The 18,968-nt window shown below is 44.5% G+C and overlaps 1 protein-coding gene across 5 annotated transcripts in view; it reads right to left on the reverse strand.

The window, feature by feature from the left end:
• Nucleotides 1–18,968, reverse strand: part of LOC134352492 (cadherin-7-like) — a 145,879-nt gene that overhangs the window by 50,551 nt on the left and 76,360 nt on the right. For all 5 annotated transcript variants that reach the window (XM_063059776.1, XM_063059766.1, XM_063059769.1 and 2 more), the window contains one exon: nucleotides 4,213–4,466. In XM_063059776.1, the coding sequence (XP_062915846.1) occupies nucleotides 4,213–4,466 (254 nt within the window). The remainder of the gene's footprint in view (nucleotides 1–4,212; nucleotides 4,467–18,968) is intronic.

Below are 18,968 nucleotides of genomic sequence, written 5' to 3' on the forward strand. Positions count from 1 at the left end.
ATTGCACACATACACTATTGGTGATTACATAAAAATCAGAAGCAAGCAAAGGAAAGTTAAACTACAACAAAAATAACAATTCTACACTCTAATCCAACACCCTTGACATACTTGTGTATGGAATAATCTGTGCAATAGCATGCAGAAAGTAGTGTTTCATTATATCTCGAGTTACACACACACACACACAATACTGCAGAAACTCAACAGGTCAGGCAGCATCTTTGGAAGAGAAAGAACAGTCAATGATTGTGACAGAGACCCTTTGTCAGGACTGGATTGAAGAGCAGAAGAAGCCAGAATTAAAAAGGTGGGGGTACAGGGAGGAGTTCATGCCTGTAGGTGATAGGTGAGACCAGGTGACAGGGAAGGTGGCTGGTGCATGCGACAATAATAATCAAAATAATCTTCAGTTTTCTCTGCTAGTGAGAATACACCACAACACTTCAATTATTGGAAAATAATGTAAACATGCTTAAACCAGATTACATACCATACATCTGCTCAAATGTAAGGAGCTAAGTTTCTTCTTTTATCAACCACCTCAGCCCTTAAAGCTTTTTGCCAAGGTGGCTTCACGCGAGGAACAATGGTGTCCTGTTGTTACTGAACAAGTCACCGTTACCTCAGTAATACATGTTAACCTCACATAGTAGAACACAAAAGCCTTACGCACTAGATTTCTGACCAAATCTTGATGCAATTGACTCATTTGACTAAGCTGACAAGAAATTGAACTGCACAAGTTTAACCCTGCAAGAGAAAATCTGCAGATGTTGGAAATCTGAGCAAAACACACAAAATGCTGAAGGAAATCAGTAGGCCAGGCAGCATCCATGGAAAAAGGTATGGTTGACATTTCGGGCCGATTCCTCCATCTCCATTGTATCTGCTACGCCATCCTCTTTTCTCAATTCCTCCTTCTCCACCACATGTGCTCTCACGATGAGGCTTTTCATTCTTGCTTCTAATTTTATGTAATGTCCTCCTTTTTCAAAGAAAGGGGCTTCCTTTCTGCCACCATCGAAGTTGCCCTCAACCGCATCTCTTCCATTTCATGCACCTCTGCTCTGACCCCACCCTTCCACCACCCTACCAGGGATAGGCTTCTCTTGTCCTCACTTACCACCCCACCAGCCTCTACGTCCAGCACATAATTATCCGAAACTTTCGCCATCTCCAACGGGATCCCATCACCAAGCAGATTTTTCCGTCCCCCCACTTTCTGCTTTCCGCAGGGATTATTCTTTATGCGACTCCCTTGTCTATTCATCCCTCCCCAGTGATCTCCCTCCTGGCAAGTGGAACAAGTGCTACACATGTCCCTACACCTCCTTCCTCACTACCATCCAGGGCCCTAAACAGTCCTTCCAGGTAAGGCGACACTTCACCTGTGAGTCTGTTGGGGTCATTTACTGTGTTTGGTGTTCCCAGTGTGGCCTCCTGTAGATTGGTGAGACCCGATGTACATTGAGAGACCATTTCGTCAAGCACCTGCGTTCCATATGCCAGAAAAGACAGGATCTCTCAGTAGCCACGCATTTGAATTACACTTACACTTCCCATTCCCATATGTCCATCCGTGGCCTCCACTGCCGTGATGAGGCCACACTTAGTTTGGAGGAATAACACCTTATATTCCGTTTGGATAGCCTCCAACCTGATGGTATGAACATCGATTTCTCAAATTTCCAGTAATTTCTTCCCAACCCCCTCTTCTCCATTTCCCATCCCCTTTTCACTTTTGCACCTCACGTCCTTGCCCACTCATTGTCTTCCTCTGGTGCTCCTTTCCCCCCTTTCTTTCTTCCATGGCCTTCTCTCTCTTTCCCTAATCAACTTCCCGGCTCTTTACTTCATTCCTCCCCTTCCAGGTTTCATATGTCACCTAGTGGTTCTCTCTCTCTCCCCCCCCCCCACCTTTTAAATCTACCCCTCAGCCTTTTTTCTCCAGTCCTGCCGAAGAATTTCAGCCCGGACTGTCAACAGTACTTTTTTTTTCCATAGATACTGTTTGGCCTGCTGAGTTCCTCCAGCATTTTGTTTGTGTTGCTAAGTTTAACCCTGAAGTCCTTTTCCTGAGGATTGGTACTTTGTTATTAATAAAATATCTCCCATCTTTATTATTCACTTGATTCTGGAGGTCACTAGTAATGTGCCTCAGTCACGAATCTCCCAATTGATGCTGCTGTTAATTGCTTCTAACTGCAATCTGTTGAGCTCTCAATGTTTCAGCAAACATTCATCCCACAGTGCAGAAAAATATCTCTAGTCAGTATCAAATTGTTGTTTCTGGGATCTAGCTGTGTGCACATCATCTACTCTCTTCCTTCTGTTCTACAATGACTTCAACATAACGCATCTGTTGGATAGTTCCTTGTATCTTCCTGAGATTGTGAAAGTTGCTATACAAATGCAAGATCTTTGCTTACTTCCTCTGCCATTGATGCATATTCTAATTATTACAGAGTCAAACAGCACACTTAGCAATTAGTCCTGCCTGTGGTGTCATTTCTCCAATAAGCATCCCAAACAACAAGTGATTGTGTACAATAGCACAATGTCTTGAATTTCAAAAATCTGGATTAAATGCTTAACAAAAGTTTATAAAATTATGAAGAACATTGAGGTAGTGATAGAAGTAGACATGAGGAATTTAAGAGGCTGAATATGCAAGGATTGTAAGGATATGGGTCATGTTCAGGCTCAAGAGATTTAGTTTAATTCAAAATAGTGTTCAGCACACACATCCTGGGCCATTGGGTCAGTTCCTGTACTGTACTGTTCTCTGGTCTTGAATAGAATACCATAGAAACAAACTCTTCCAATGGAATTGTCCATGGTGAGCAAGATGCCCATCTAAAAGTAACCCCATATGCCATTGAAACTTTCCTATCTATGTACCTGTCCAATTGTCTTTTAAAATTGCACCCAGCTCAACTGATTCCTGTGGCAGTTTGTACTACATACACACCACCCTGTGAGAAGTTGCCCCTCAGACTTCAAATTGTACCTTCCACCTTAAACATGTGCCTTCTAATTCTTTTAAGTTTCCCTTCCCTGTGAAACAGATTGCGCATTCACTATATCTTTCCCTCCATGATTTTATACATTATAATAAGTTCATTTCAAAGGCTCCTACACCTCAACAAATAAATTCCTCCTGCAATTCAGGCCCTCAAGTGTTGGAAATGTTTTTGTAGATCTTCCTTGTCCACTTTCTAGCTAAATGACATGTTTTACATCGCAGGGTAACCGAAACCATTCACTATCACCGAAACCACGCAGCCTCACTAATGAGCTCATGGCAGCCAGTGTTCAATTTCTATCAAGTAAATTAAATGGGACCAGCTTAGGTGGGAATCTTGGTCAGCATGGACCAGTTGGACCGAAGGACCTGTTTCCATGTTGCACAACTAAAGTCTGATGTTAAACGTAACATTTCAATGATGATATCCACAGAAATCACATCATCAAATTCTAGTGTGATCTCTCAGAAGGGGTGAAGGAACCTTGCCATTCTTTTGGATGGCCAGTATATATGCAACTCCCCACTTACAGAACGTCTTTTGCACTCTTCTGATATGATCCAATGATCCACTTAGTTTAAAAAGCAATTAGGGTAGGTAATTAATGCAATCATGCACATATCTTTGAAATAAATATCAAAAAAAAGAAACATGACTTTAAGGTGTGCTGATTCATTGCTGCTGTACACACCTGGATAAAGGAAAATAAAAATTTCTGTCTTCCCTGCTTCAATATTGACAGGAGTATTCTGCTGGTTTAGGGAGATATGTTTGATATGTTCCTTGTGAATATGCCCACAGAAGCAGCAGATAATGCAAGCAAGTCTAAAGCCGGAGTAACAACATCACTAAATGATGTCAATAATGAACTAGCAACAAGACACTCGCAAGTGAGTCAATTACGGCGAAATCTTTGAAAGTTCATTAAGCACAACGTGAAAACAGGATGACAACTAATAATGGTTGCTTGTTTTAAGTGTTTATCTGGTCCTCCTGACTATTTTCATTGTCTTGAATTTATTTATATTGTTCAAAGAAGCGAAATAGCAAGGCTTAAGTGTGCAATTTCCTCCTCTGTTGTCACAGAAGCAGCAGGGGTTCCTGTAATCAGGATTGCATGGAGAATTTACACACTGCTTAATGGAATTGGCAATCAGCTCCATCATTCTGAAGCATCGCCTACCTGATTGAATTGTTTGCTGCGTCGGGGTCCCTGGCAGTCACCTCTCCTACAAAGGCTCCTGGCTCCCGGTTTTCGTGAACCCAGAAAGTGTACGTGGAAGAGAGAAAGAGCGGGGCCTCGTCGACGTCAAGCACATTGATCTTCACACTGGTTGTATCTTTAAATCGTTCCAGCCGGAGCTGCCGTGGGTCAATGTGCTTGTTGAGCACTTTCACCCTGAGGCTAAACCACCTTTTGGCCTCATAGTCCAGAGTCTGAAGGAAAGTACAGAAAGGATTCTGTTAACTCTCTAATCATTACTGATTCCAAAAACATCAGGTTATTGATCAGCCACACATTCCAACACAGATAACTTGCCAGCCACATGATTAAAGGCCTGCTTGTTCCTTTGAGTAGTTCTGCCATTCAGTTTTAATTAACCAGATTGTGGGCATCACTCACATTTGGTACCTTGCTTCGGGAGTAACACAGTGAGAATGGAGAGTGGTTACGAATTGATCATCTATTAGTGTAGGGCTTCCAAATAAGAGGAAAGTGACATGTAGAGCCTGACATTAGGAAAAAATTTCAATGTTACTGGAAATTACTTTAGAATTGAGCCATACATCAAAGTCAAGTTTATGACGTAGGTGAAGGAATAGGCCATTTTCTTAATAGGCCTTTGATGCCCTTATTAATCAAGAGCATATCTACCTCAACTTTAAATACGCCCAATGATTTTCCCTCCACAGCCATCTATAACAATGAATTTGACAGATACACCACCCTCTGGCTAAAGAAATTTCTCCTCACCTCCATACTATGAAGACATCTTTCTATTCTGAGGCTGTGCCCTCAGGTTCTGGACAGTTCCACTATTTCAATCATCCTTTTCATGTCTACCAGGCCATTTAATATTCGGTAAGTTTCAATGAGATTCCCCTTCATTCTTCTTAGCTCCACTGAGTACAGACCCAGAATCATCAAAAGGCTCCTCATATGTTAACCTTTCCATTCCTGTAAACCTCCTCCAGGCTCTCTTCAATGCCAACACATTCTTTCTCAGATACAAGGCCCAAAACTGCTCACAACATACCAAGTGAGGTCTGACCACTGCTTATAAATTCTCAGCATTACACTGTTGCTTATATATCCTACTTTTCTCAAATTAATGAAAAATTACATTTGCTTTTCTTATTACCGACTTAACCTGCAAGTTAATCTTTAGGGAACCCTGCATGACCCCTTGTATCTCCGATTCCTGAATTTGCTCTGTTTAGAAAATAGTCTTTGCTTTTATTCCTTCCACCAAAGATCATAACGTTTCAACCCCCAACACTGTTTCTATCTGCTGCTTCTTTGCCCATTTTCATAGCTTGTCTGAGACCTTCTGTAGCCTCTTTGTTTCCTCAATACTGCCTGCCCCTCCACTTACTTTGCATCACCTACAAACCTGGCCACAAAACCATCAACTCCATTATCCAGATCAATAACATATAACATGTAAAGTAGCTGTCCCAACCATGATGCTTGCAGAACACCACTACTCACTGGCAGCCAACAAGAAAATGCCCCCTTTATTTACACTCTTTGTCTTCTGCCAGTCAGCCAAGCTTCTGTCCATGCTGCACTTTTTCTATTGTATTATGTACAACAATATATATGGTCAGGAGCAATGAAAAACTTACTTGCAGCTGCATCACAGGTGCACTGCTTTAGAGACACAATGTTCAGAAGAAAAAAGACAAATGAAACATAAATTATACAAAGAATACATGGAGGAACAGAATCGGAGGAAGAACAATAAATCCAATTGTAGTGCAAAGCGAGGTAGTGTTTTTGCCGATGCGTTCAATAACTGAATCGTTGAAAGGAAGCAGATATTTTTGAATCAGTGGTGTGGGTCTTCAGTCCTGTCTGATGGCAGCTGCAAGGAGATGGCATGGGCCAGATGGTGGGGATCTTTAACAATGTATCTTGCCTTCTTGACATAGTGTCTCAGAGAAGCATTACTGCCCATCTCTAATTTCCCTTGATAACACAGAGCACAATAGGAGTAGCTGCAGGCCACCTGCCCTTTTGAGACTGTCCACCGTTGAATGGGTTCACATCCCTCGTTGTCATCATACCTTGGAAATGAACAATCAAGCCAAATTGGACAGCCCATTCCACCGGGCAGTAATCATTCTCTGCTGAGGGTAGGTAAGGACCATCCACTCATTCCGTGGACGTGACGCGTTAAACCACAAAAAGCCAACATGAAGAAATGTAACATCGATATCAACGTCAACAATTGGGAAACCAATGCCAAGGACAGGAAACTCTGGCAAGCCATCATCCAAGAAGGAATAGCAACTTTCAAAGCTAACAGATGTGCAGAATTACAAGAAAAGGGAAGAAAATGGAAAGAGAGGCAGCAACAACCAAAGCCCAATCTGCCATTGGAACTACCTGTCCTGAATGCGGAAGAATTTTCAAAGTCAAGATTGGACTCATAAGCCGCTTGAGAGCCCATAAGTAGATCAACAGAACGAAGACCATCATCCTCGACCTCCAGGGTTAGCCACGATGACCTCTTCTGTACCAGTTCCTCATCCCCCTCAGTTCTCAAATCTTTCAAAAATTCCAGCACTAAGAGGCTTGGACTCTTGATAGGGAGATGTGACTTCAAATCCCACCATTGAAACTAGAAAAGTTAAATTCAAAGACTTAAATAAATCTGACATTTTAAATCTGGTAGTAGGATTGCTTATTTTATTTTTTTCAGAAGACTTCAAGTTCCTGGTACACCTGGTATTTATTGTCATTCCCTAATGGGTTTTGAATCTAGGTTGGAGTTTTGAATCATTTATGTTAAGCATACAACTACTGCCTATAAACGTCCCATCTGCTGGGAGCAAGATATTCCAGGGATATCAACATCCCATCTGCTCTATTAAGTGAAAAAACCCTGTTGTCCTTGCTTGGTCTGACTAGAATGTAGCTCTAGACTGCTTTGTAGTAATGGCAACCCTTTTTCATTGAACTACCCTACCTATGTTGCCTTACTTTGCCTGTTTTTGCCAAACTTTGATTTCTCTAGACTGTATAGTTTCAAACTTTGGCTACCATTCAGCCATGCTTGTGTAATGGAAATTAGATCACACTGATTTATGAATATTTGCCACATTAACTCCCATTCAGCTTTTTGCAAATGCATTGTGCATTTAGATATACTGCTTACAGATTTAAACTTATAACATTTTTCCCAGAAAGCATTTTGCTTCAGGAGTTAATGTAGAAAGCAAATAAAATAGGCAGTCTAAACAAAGGTAGGCATTAAATTGTGTCAGAGCAAAGAAAGATGTTAAATTGGAAAATCATCATACGAAATGCGTAAATGGGCAAAAAAGGTCAGTGAGTTTAAAAAGGGGGCCCTTTACGTTTTTGATGATACCAGCTTTTTTAGGTTTTGGAATGGTTGCAGTATATTTATAGGAAGGAAAGGTGATCTCACATCCTTAAAAAAAGGAGAGAGAAAGCAGGAAAAATGCTAGAATCTGTAATTGTCATGGTCCCATCTGGCAAATCCCCATCTTGCTATTACCCCCTTAATTGGGCCTTAATCCCCTCGTCCGATTTCCAATTATTCCCAGTTCCACTAATTACAGCACACCTGGTTTCCATTAGTGAACATAGGATAAAACTCGTGTGGTACAGCCATACTTTGCCAGTTTGTTGGCTGACTCCAGAGTGAGTAGACCTTGTTTCCTGATTCCTTGGGATTGACAGTTCTAAGCTCTGTATCATTTCTGGGATACTCTATGTAAACCTCAACTCTGTATGAAGACTCTCCTGGATACTGGTTCCCTGTTTGCGGTGGTGCTAATGCCTCACGACTGCCTCTGCGCCTGTGTCCTGCACTTGGGTTTGTCCTCAGCCTCATCTGTGCAACAGAATGAACTAGCCAAGAATGAACCCAGCAGACACAGACCCTGTGCAATAGGCCCTCGATAGCTAGGGATACCTACTGGGTGCCCGCAACCAGCTGCTCAGAGAAATCACGGAAAACTTCTGTGTGCTGTCCACGAATGTGAGGAAGGTCAGTGAGCAGGTTGACTGGCTATTTGCTTCCCTTACTCCGTCCCTTCCAAGAACCCTGACTAACCAAACTGCACAGCCTGGGATGGCTACGCCCCTTGGATAGGCAACACACTCCCCTCAAGAGCTGTATGTACCCAAACTGAAACCCTACACTGGGGACCTAGGGAAGTGCTGGGCCTTCTTATTACAATGCTCTTTGGTCTTTGAGCAACAGCCACATACATACACCTTGGACAGATTGAAGATTGCATACTTCATGGGGCTGTTACGAGGTGATGCCTTGGCATAGGCCACCATGTCTGGAACAACTGCCCAGAGGTCTGTTCCTCCTTCGTCTCTGAAATGAGGAACGTCGTTAAACAGCCCATTCGCGGTAAGGACGCCACTAAGCGCTTGCTAACTCTCAGTCAGGGCTTGTGAAGCGTAGCTAAATACTCCACTGAGTTCCAAACATTAGCGCCGACTCTGGGTGGAATGACGAGGCACTACGGGAAGTGTTCCGACAGGGCCTCTCAGATAAGATAAAAGATGAACGGGCAGCGAGGGATGATGCAGACAGCCTGGACTCTCTAATCTCTCCAGCCACCAGGCCCAATAAGAGTGTCTAACCAGTCGCCCCGCTCCTCGGGTCAGCCCACGTCCCACCTTACCATCTTCAGCCAGCCTCCCTTCCCCAGCCGCTTCAACTATGGTTCCTGCTCCGACCGTCCCCACTACCCTGGGAGAGGAACCGATGAAGCTGGGACAGAACCATCTCTCCCCTGCTGAACGACTTCAGAGGCGGAGAGCTGGGGATCATTACCATTGCGGCCAGCCATGACATTTCCGGGATACCTGTCCTCGTCAGCCAAAAGGGAGAGCTCACCAGTAGAAAGGGGGACCCTGGTGAGCCGGATGACACTCCCTTCAGTCCGCCAGACCTGATGCAGATCCCAGCTACCATGAATTATCAACAACAGTCCCTGTCCCTATGTGCCTTGGTGGATTCCCGAGGGAAATCTGCTGGGTGAGGACAGAACCTCCCGGGCCGGAATACCTCGGGCCCCATTAAGTATCCCTCTGGAAGCCCTGGCACTGGATGGAAAACTGCTGGCTCAGATTACCCACTGTACGCCACCCCTGACCTTCATTCTGTCTGGAAACCATCAAGAGGAGGTACAATTTAATCTCATCCATTCTCCTCAAGCTCTTGTAGTTCTAGGATATCCCTGGCTGAACCACCACAACCCCTACATCGACTGGTCTACCGGGAGGATAGCCAGCTGGAGCCTGTTTTGCCACTCCACCTGTCTGCGGTCGGCTCCATCCCCTAGGGAGATTGCCGCAACCCCATCTGTCTTGGAACCTCTCGACTTGTCCAGAGTCCCCGCAGAATGCCATGACCTGGGATAGGTATTCAACAAACAACAGGCTCTTTCCCTGCCTCTGCACTGCCCATATGATTGCACTATCGACCTTCTCCCCGGGGCCTCGTTACCCACCAGTTGTCTTTATAACTTAGCCGGACCAGAAAGAGGCCATGGAGAAATACATTCATGAGTCCCTCGTGGCGGGCATTATTCGACCTTCATCCTCCCCGGTGAGTGCCGGTTTCTTCTTTGCAGAGAAGAAGGATGAGTCGCTTCATCCCTGTATTGATTACTGAGGTCTAAACAATATAACAGTTAAAAATAAGTACCCACTACCCCACATTAACTCGGCATTTGAACCACTTAACGGGGCCACCATCTTCTCGAAGTTGGATCTTCGTAGCGCCTACCATCTAGTCAGGATGAGGGATGGAAATGAGTGGAAGATGGCCTTTAATATACCTTTGGACCACTTCAAGTACTTGGTCATGCCGTTTGGCCTCACCAGTGCCCCTGCTGTTTTTCAAGCCCTAATCAATGATGTATTGAGGGACTTTCTTAATCACTGTGTTCGTCTACCTAGATGATATCTTAATATTTTCTAGCAGCCCCCAGAAACACACTCACCATGTCCATCTAGTCCTCCAGAGACTGTGGGAGAACAAGTTACTTGTGAAGGCAGAGAAATGTGAGTTCCACGTCCCTTCGGTCAGCTTCCTGGGCTACATCATCGAGAGCGGGCAGGTGAGGGCAGATCCTGAGAAGATCCAGGCGATGGAAGAATGGCCCAGACCCACAACCCGCAAGCAACTTCAGCGGATTTTGGGGTTTGCAAACTTTTATCGCCAAGTTATCAGGGATTACAGTCGGGTGGCGGCGCCCCTTACCCGACTTACCTCGCCTACCACACCTTTTTGTTGGGACTCAGAGGCTGATTCAGCATTCACTGACCCGAAGAGGCGGTTCACAACTGCTCCCGTCCTGGTCCAACCGGACCCCTCATGTCAATTCATTGTTGTGGCTGACTCCTGTGACTCAGAGGTAGGAGCAGTCCTGTCCCAACGATCAAGTACGGATGTAAAGCTTCATCCCTGTGCCGCCTTTACTCACCGACTGTCCCCCGCTGAGCAGAATTACGACGTGGGGAATCAGGAAATACTGGCAGTCAAGCTAGGGTTGGAGGAGTGGAGGCACTGGCTGGAGGGGGCAGAACACCTGCTTATTGTGTGGACTGATCATAAGAACCTGGGATATATTCAGACCGCCAAACGTTTGAACTCCCGCCAGGCCTATTGGGCATCATTTTTTTGGATGGTTCAAGTTTTCCCTCACATACCATCCAGGGTCCAAGAACAGGAAACCTGACACGCTCTCCCGCTAATACAACTCCAAGGAGGACACTTCCAGCCCAGAGACTATCCTCCCACCATCCTGTGTGGTGGCAACCCTCACTTGGAAGATTGAGTCCATAGTAAAGGAAGCCCAACGGTTTGACCCTGACCCCACCAATGGACCCACTGATCGCCTTTCTGTGCCTGATTCCGTCAGATCTCAGGTTCTCCGGTGGGAGCGCACATCTCAGTTAGCCTGCCACCTCGGGAGTGATCGGACACTGACTCTCCTGAAAAAACACTTTTGGTGGCCTTCCATGGAGGCGGATACCCATTCCTATGATTCTGCATGTTCCGTCTCTGCCCATGGGAAAAGCCTCCCATTGGCCACCTACGGGATTACTTCATCCCCTACCTGTCCCTAGTCATCCTTGGTCGTACATCACCCTAGATTTTGTCACCGGTCTACCCTCTTCACACAGAAACACCACTGTACTCACCGTGGTAGACTGGTTCTCCAAGCCGGTACACTTTGTAGCCCTCCCTAAACTCTCTTCTGCTCAGGAAACCGCAGACTTTCTCGTCCATCACGTCTTCCGCCTCCATGGAATCCCCACGGACATCATCTCCGATCAAGGTCCGCAATTCATCTCGCAGGTATGCAAGGCCTTCTGTCAAGCCTCAGGTGCCTCGGTCAGCCTGTCATCCGGCTTCCAACCACAGACGAACGGGCAAACGGAACAGGTCAACCAGGACTTGGAGGCGACACTACGTTGTATTACAACCAACAGCCCGTCTACCTGGAGTGACCATCGCGCGTAGGTTGAGTACGCGCACAACTCTCTGGTTAGTACTGCCATCAGAACGTCTCCCTTCGAGTGCTCCCTTGGGTACCAACCCCCGCAGTTCCCCACACAAGAAGAGATTGCAGTGCCATCTGTTCAGGCCCATATCAATCGGTGCCACAAGGTTTGGGAGGACACGCACGGCCCTGCTCAGATCAACTAATCGCAATAGGAGAATTGCTGATCGACACCGGACTCCTGCGCCTGAGTATCAACCCGGGCAGATGGTTTGGCTTTCATCCAAAGATATCCCTCTCAAAAACGAGCCTAAGAAACTCGCCCCTCACTTCCTGGGACCTTTCAAGGTCAAAAGTATCATCAACCCCACAGCAGTCCGACTTACACTACCAAGATCTATGCACATCCACCCTACTTTTCATGTTTCCCAATTAAAACCACTTTCAGTCAGCCCCTTGTGTCCTCCAACTGAAACCCCTCCACCCGCCCGGATCAACGACAAACATCCGGCAGCTACTAGATGTGCGCCGTCGGGGCAGGGGCCTCCAATACCTGGTCGACTGGGAAGGGTACGGCCCAGAGGAGTGTTCCTGGGCTCCCTGATCCTTCATCCTGGACCCCTCTCTCATCCAAGACTTCCATTGGGACCATCCGGACAAGCCTGGAGATTCGCCTGGAGTCACCCGTTGGGGGGGTGGGGGTGGTGGGTACTATCATGGTCCCGTCCAGCAATTCCCCATCTTGCTAGTACCCTCTTAATTGTGCCTTAATCCCCTCAGCTAATTACCAATCATTCCCAGTTCCACTAATTACAGCACACCTGCTTCCCATTAGCGAACATAGGATAAAACTCGGGTGGCACTGCCATGCTTTGCCAGTTTGTTGGTCGACTCTGGTGTGAATAAACCTTGTTTCCTGATTCCTTGGGACTGTCAGTTCTAAGCTCCGTATCATTTCCTGGATACTCTACGTAAACCTTGTCTCCGTAGACTCTCCTGGATACCGGTTCCCCGATCGTGGCGGTGCCAACGCCTCACGACTCTACCTCCGTGCCTGTGTCCTGTACTTGGGTTCGACCTCAGCCTTGTCCTTGCAACAATAATATAGAATAATTGTATAAAATCTGATCACCAGACTCGAGGGCAACTTTTGACCCAGTGCTATCAGACTCTTGAATGGATCGTTCAATTGCTAAAGCTGCACTCTTGATCTCCAAGTCTACCTCATTAATCCCTTGCACTTGCGTGCTGCACTTTCTCTAAAGCTGAATCAGAACCCGATTTATTATCACTGCCATACATTGAAACATTTGTTGTTTTGTGGCAGCAATGCAGTGCAGTACCTAAACATTAGAATAAGTTACAATAAGAATATATTAAAATAAATACAGGTCCACAATCCCTATCTGAAATCCGAAAAGCTCTGAAAACCGAAGTTTTTTTTTTGTGGAGCGTGTCGTAGCAAGGCATGTTTGGCTTTCCAACTGCTGACGTCACTCAGGTGTGACGTGGCCGCACTAGCAGAGGCCGCCAGACGTCAGTTGTGATTCAGCGCTCGTACTGGTTACACGTGCATTTGCTGTTCGCTGATATTTTGTGTTCACTGTTGACTTTGTGTTTAATTTCACTGTGAAAATGTCAAAACGAGCTGCAGATACCCCTATGGGTAACAATGAGAGAAAGAGAAGGAAGCATCTATCATTATTAATAACGCAGGAAGTGGAGTTATTGCAGAAGCTTGATCGTGGTGTGTCTGTGCAGCGTCTTACTGAAGAATATGGTGTCGGAACTACTACTGTATATGATTTAAAGAAACAGTAAGACAAGTTACTGCAGTTTTATAGTGACAGTGATGACCATAAACTAATGAAAAATAGGAAGACACTGCATAGGACAGAAAATGAAGATCTTGACCGTGTGTTGATTGAGTGGATTAGACAAAAAGAAGTGAACGTATGCCACTGAATGGCATGTTGATCATGAAACAAGCTAGAATATATCATGATGAACTGTCAATATTCAGAGGGTTGGCTGCAAAAATTTAAGAAGCGTCATGGAATAAAATATCTGAAAATCTGTGGTGAGGAAGCTTCTGCTGATCATGAAGCAGCTGAAAATTACACTGACGAATTTGCCAAGATAATATCTGATGAAAACCTTAGCCCTGAACACATTTACAATGCTGATGAAACAGCTTTGTACTGGCACTGCGTCCCTAGAAAAACATTAACACGGCTGATGAGAGAGCACCAAAAGGTTTTTAAGATGCCAAGGACAGATTAACTATTCTTGGGTGTGCCAATGCAGAAGGCACACACAAGGTGAAATTGGCAGTGATTGGAAAAAGCCAACATCCGAAATGTAAGAGAGCGCGGACTGGAAAAACCCGGAAGTTCCCTCTCCAGCACTCGTTGTTTGAGCATGTACAGACTTCTTTTCTTGTCATTATTCCCTAAAAAAATACAGTATAACAACTATTTACATAGCAATTACATTGTATTAGGTATAACAAGTAATCTAGAGATGATTTAAAGTATACGGGAGGATGTGCGTGGGTCCGGAGCTCCCCCGGGTCCTAAAGTCCACCCATACTGAGACTGAGACAGACAGGTTAATTATCAATATAATTTTCAATTTTCTGAAATCCAAAAAATTCTGAATTCCGAAATTCAACTGGCCCCAAGAATTTTGGATAAGGGATTGTGGACCTGTAAATAATGCAAAAAGAGAGCAAATTAGTGAGTTAGTCTTCAGAAATCTGATGGTGGAGGGGAAGAACAATGAGGCTACTGCACCTCCTTTCAGATGATAGTAATGAGAGGAGGGCATGCCCTAGCTGGTTAGGGTCCTACATAATGGATGCTGAATTCTTCAGGCATCAGCTTTTGAAGATGCCCTTGATGGTAGAGAGGCTTGTGCCCATGATGGAGCTGGCTGAATTTATAACCCACTTCAGCTTTCTCTAATCCTTTGTCTCTATACCAGATGGTAATGCAAACCACAGATCATCTGTGGAAAATTACAGAGTCCTTGGTGACAAACCAAATCACTTCAAATTCCTAAGAATTATCACTGCCGGTGTACCTTCTTCATAATTGCATCAATTGTTGAGCCAAGGGTAAATCTTCAAATATGTTGACACTCAGGAACTTGAAGCTGCTCCCCCTTTCCACTGCTGATCACTTGATCTTGACTGCCTTGTGTTATCTTGATTTCCTCTTCCTCAGGTCACTAGTCAATTCCTTGGTGGTACTGACAGTGAGAGTAATCTGCTACACTATGTTCTGAATTCTGCATTTTTGTTTCATTTTTGACTTCAGTGTACTAATGTATGGCATGCTCTGCCTGGGTTAGCATGCAAACATGAGCTTTCCACTGTGTTTTGGTACATGAGATAATCAAGAATCAATATCAATCAATCCTAAAATCAAAGTTCAAAGTATGTATATTATATACATCCTTGGGATTCATTTCCTTATAGGCAGTCACAAAACAAAGACACCCAATAAAACCTTTCAAAAAGGACCATTGAACACCCTATGTGCAGAGAAGAAAACAAATCGTACAAACAATAAAGTAATAAGCAAATGATATTCAGAACTGAAGTGAGTCCACAGCCACGAAGCCAGTCACCACTGCAGTTGATCCTAGAACTTATTAGTTGCAGGTGTAGAGGTGAGTAAACATCACTGAACAGCGAGCTGAAGACTGGCACATCCCTCACCTCCGGCCTTTCCCTTTTGGCCTGGCACTTAAATTGGTCAAACCTCAGGTTGTTGCTCGCATTCAGGTCTTTGCCCTGCTGCCTCACTTCAGTTCTGCCGCTTCAAATCACCTCCAAGTCCCCTCCGGCATAGAGTTGCCAACTGTCCAGTATTAGCTGGGACTCTGGTATATTGGGCTAAATTGGTTTGTCCCTTATGGGACCACCCCCTCCCCCGCCGTCCCTTATTTCCCCCACTAAGTAGAGTGTTCCTATGAAACCTTTCGTGCCAAAATGGCGTAACGCGAAGAAGCAATTACCATTAATTTATATGGGAAAAATTTTTGAGCATTCCCAGACCCAAAAAAAACAACGAAATAACACATAAAACCTAAAATAACACTAACATACAGTAAAAGCATAAAACGATATGATAAATACACAGCCCATATAAAGTAGAAATAATGTATGTACAGTGTAGTTTCACTGAACAGAATTGCCAAAACCGACTTGTAGAAAAAAAATCGGCACGTACACACGTCACACATGCACACACAGGTGCCCATGCAAGGCTTCATGGTCATGGTAGCCTTTCTCAGGGTAAACACAAGTGTCCCGTATTTGCCTGCTACTTTTGTCCCTTATTTGGAAGTGAGAAAGTTAGCAATCCTACTCCGGCAGCCAAACATTGGCTGATTCCCCACTCTCGGGCACGAGTCCAGCAGCCTTGATTCGGCCCAATACACCACACCACAACCATCCTACACCTTTGTAACTTCTGTTCACAATACAAAAATACCAAGTCATACAGCCGGTTCAAAAGCTAATTTCTAAAAAGGAAGCTACGGACTATTGATTAGAGTGATCATGGTCCAGAAAAAGTGTGATTAATAAAGTAATTAATAGCTGCTTTTACTGCCAGCAAGTCATCGCTATGTTTAATCAGCACCATCATAAACCGGAAAATCCTAGTAAATGACAATATGATTGAGTAGAGTCAGGGTGGTTTCATGAATGGGGAAGTACATTTAACTAATCAATTGGAGTTCTTTGAAAATATATCTAGTAGAGTGGATATGAGAGAACCAATGCATATGGTGTACTTGGATTTTCAGAAGGATTTTGATAAGTTCCCACATGGAAGCTTGGTGAACAAGATGCACATAGAACTTTGGATGTAATGTGCCAGTGTGGATTAAGATCTGGTTAAGTGATAGGGATGAACTAATTTTTCTCAATTTGGTAGGCTGTGCCTGGCAGGATTCCAGAACAATTGAAGCTTGGGTCCTGACCATATACAATCTGCACATCAATGTAGTGGACGGGACCAAATATAACAGATCCAAGTTTGTGCAAGACATGAACCGAAGTGAGAATGCGAGTATTGTTGCTGAGACTTCGGGGGCATATGGAAAAGGAAGTATCAGCATAGAGTAACAGAGTCATAGATTTATGCAGCATGAAAACAGGCCATTCAGCCCAAATTGTCCATGCTGACCAAGATGTCTATGTAAACTAATCCTTTTTGCCTGCCTTTGACACATATCCCTTTGAACCTTTTCCATCTATTGACATGCCTAAATATCTTTTAAACATTTTGATTGCACCTGCCTCTACAGCTTGCACTGGCACCTTGTTCCATATACCAATCACACTATCTGAAAAAGCTTTCCAACAGCTCCCTTTTAATTCCTTCCCCTGTCATCATAAACCTCTGTGCTTTAGTTTTAGACTCACATACCCCTGGAAAAAGACTGCAACTTTCTACTCTGAACCTCCTAGTTTTTTAAACCTATATTTGATCACCCCTCAGCCTCCTTCACTCCAAGGAAAACAGTCTTTACATGTAACTCAAGCCTTCTACTCCAGACAATATTCCTATCAATCTTTTCTTCACTATCTCCAGCTTAATCACAAAGTTCCTATAGCGTAGTTACCAGAACTGCACACAATACTCCAAGGATAGTGAACCAATGATTTATATGATCATAACATAACATCCCACTCCTGTAACTCAGTGCCTTAACTGATGTAGGCAAGCATGGTGTTCATCTTCTTCACCACTCTACTTAACCGTGTTGTCACTGAAGGAAATTTGCACATTTTTCCCTAGATCACACTGTTCAATAAACCTTCCCAGGACCCTATCATTCACTTTGTAAGCCCTGGTCTAGTTTATCTTTCCAAAATGCTGCATCTGGCAGTTGTCTGATTTAGATTCCAACAGCCATTCCCTTTTCCCATTTCTCATTTCTCATTGTTCTAACTTTCTTCATTGTCTACTATAGCAATTCTGCTCATATTTCTTATATAAAAATTTAATTACAATACACAGTATTTCTCATGTAATGTAGGTTACAGTAGGCTATTGAAAGATTCAGTACTGAGCTGAGAAGAGGAAGATGGAGTTTAATCTGGAGAAGTGTGAACTGATACACTTTGGAAGATGAAACTTGAAGGTAGGGTACAGGTTAATGGCAGGATTCTCAGCAGAGGGAAGGAACACCAAGGTTGATGTCCATAATCTCTCAAAGTTGACTTGCAAGTTGACTGGGTAGTTAAGGTGTATGGTGCATTGAGCTTTCTTAGTTGGGAGATTGAATTCAAGAGCCACAAGGTAATATTATAGCTCTATGAACAGTGGTGAGACCACTCTTGGAATATTGAGTTCGGTTCTGGTCACTTCACTATAACAAGTATTACCAAGATGCTGCCTGGATTAGAGAGCAGATTTTATGAAGATAGATTGAGAGGCTTGTGTTTTTCTCTTTGGAGCGAAGGTGACTTGACAGAGGTATACATGATATTAAGAGGCATCCCATGTCTTCCCACCCATAAAAATGCCATCCCCTTCTCTCAATTCCTCTGTCTCTGCTGCATCTGCTCTCAGGATGAGGCTTTTCATTCCAGAACTAAGCAGATGTCCTTCTCCATCACAGAAAGGGACTTCCCTTCCTCCACTACCAAAGCTGCATCTCTTCCATTTTGAGCACGTCGGCCTTCACTCCATCCTTCTGCCACCCCCACCAGGGATAGAGTTCCTCTCACCCTCATTTTCCATTCCACCAGTAACTTCAACCATCTCCAACAGGATCCCATCCCCAAACACATCTTTCCCTCCCCCTCACTTTCTGCTTTCTGCAGGGATCGCTCCCTATGCAACTATCTTGTCCATTCATCCTTTTCCCTGATCTCCTGTCTGGCAGTTATCCATGCAAGCAGAACAAGTGCCTCGTCTGCCCCTAAATCTCCTCCCTCACTACCATTCAGAGCCCCAAACAGTCCTTTCAGGTGAGGCGACACTTCACCTGTGAGTCTGTTGGGGTCATCTACTGTGTCCGGTGCTCCCGGTGTGGCCTCCTGTACATCAGAGAGACCTGATGTAGATTGGGAGATGGCTTCATCGAGCACCAATACTCCAGAAAAAGCAGGATCTCCGGGTGGCCACCCATTTAAATTCCACTTCCCATTCCCATCCCAACATACCAGTCCATGGCCATCTCAACTGC

Source organism: Mobula hypostoma, chromosome 1 (assembly GCF_963921235.1).
Source record: "Mobula hypostoma chromosome 1, sMobHyp1.1, whole genome shotgun sequence".
Lineage (NCBI taxonomy): Eukaryota > Metazoa > Chordata > Chondrichthyes > Myliobatiformes > Myliobatidae > Mobula > Mobula hypostoma.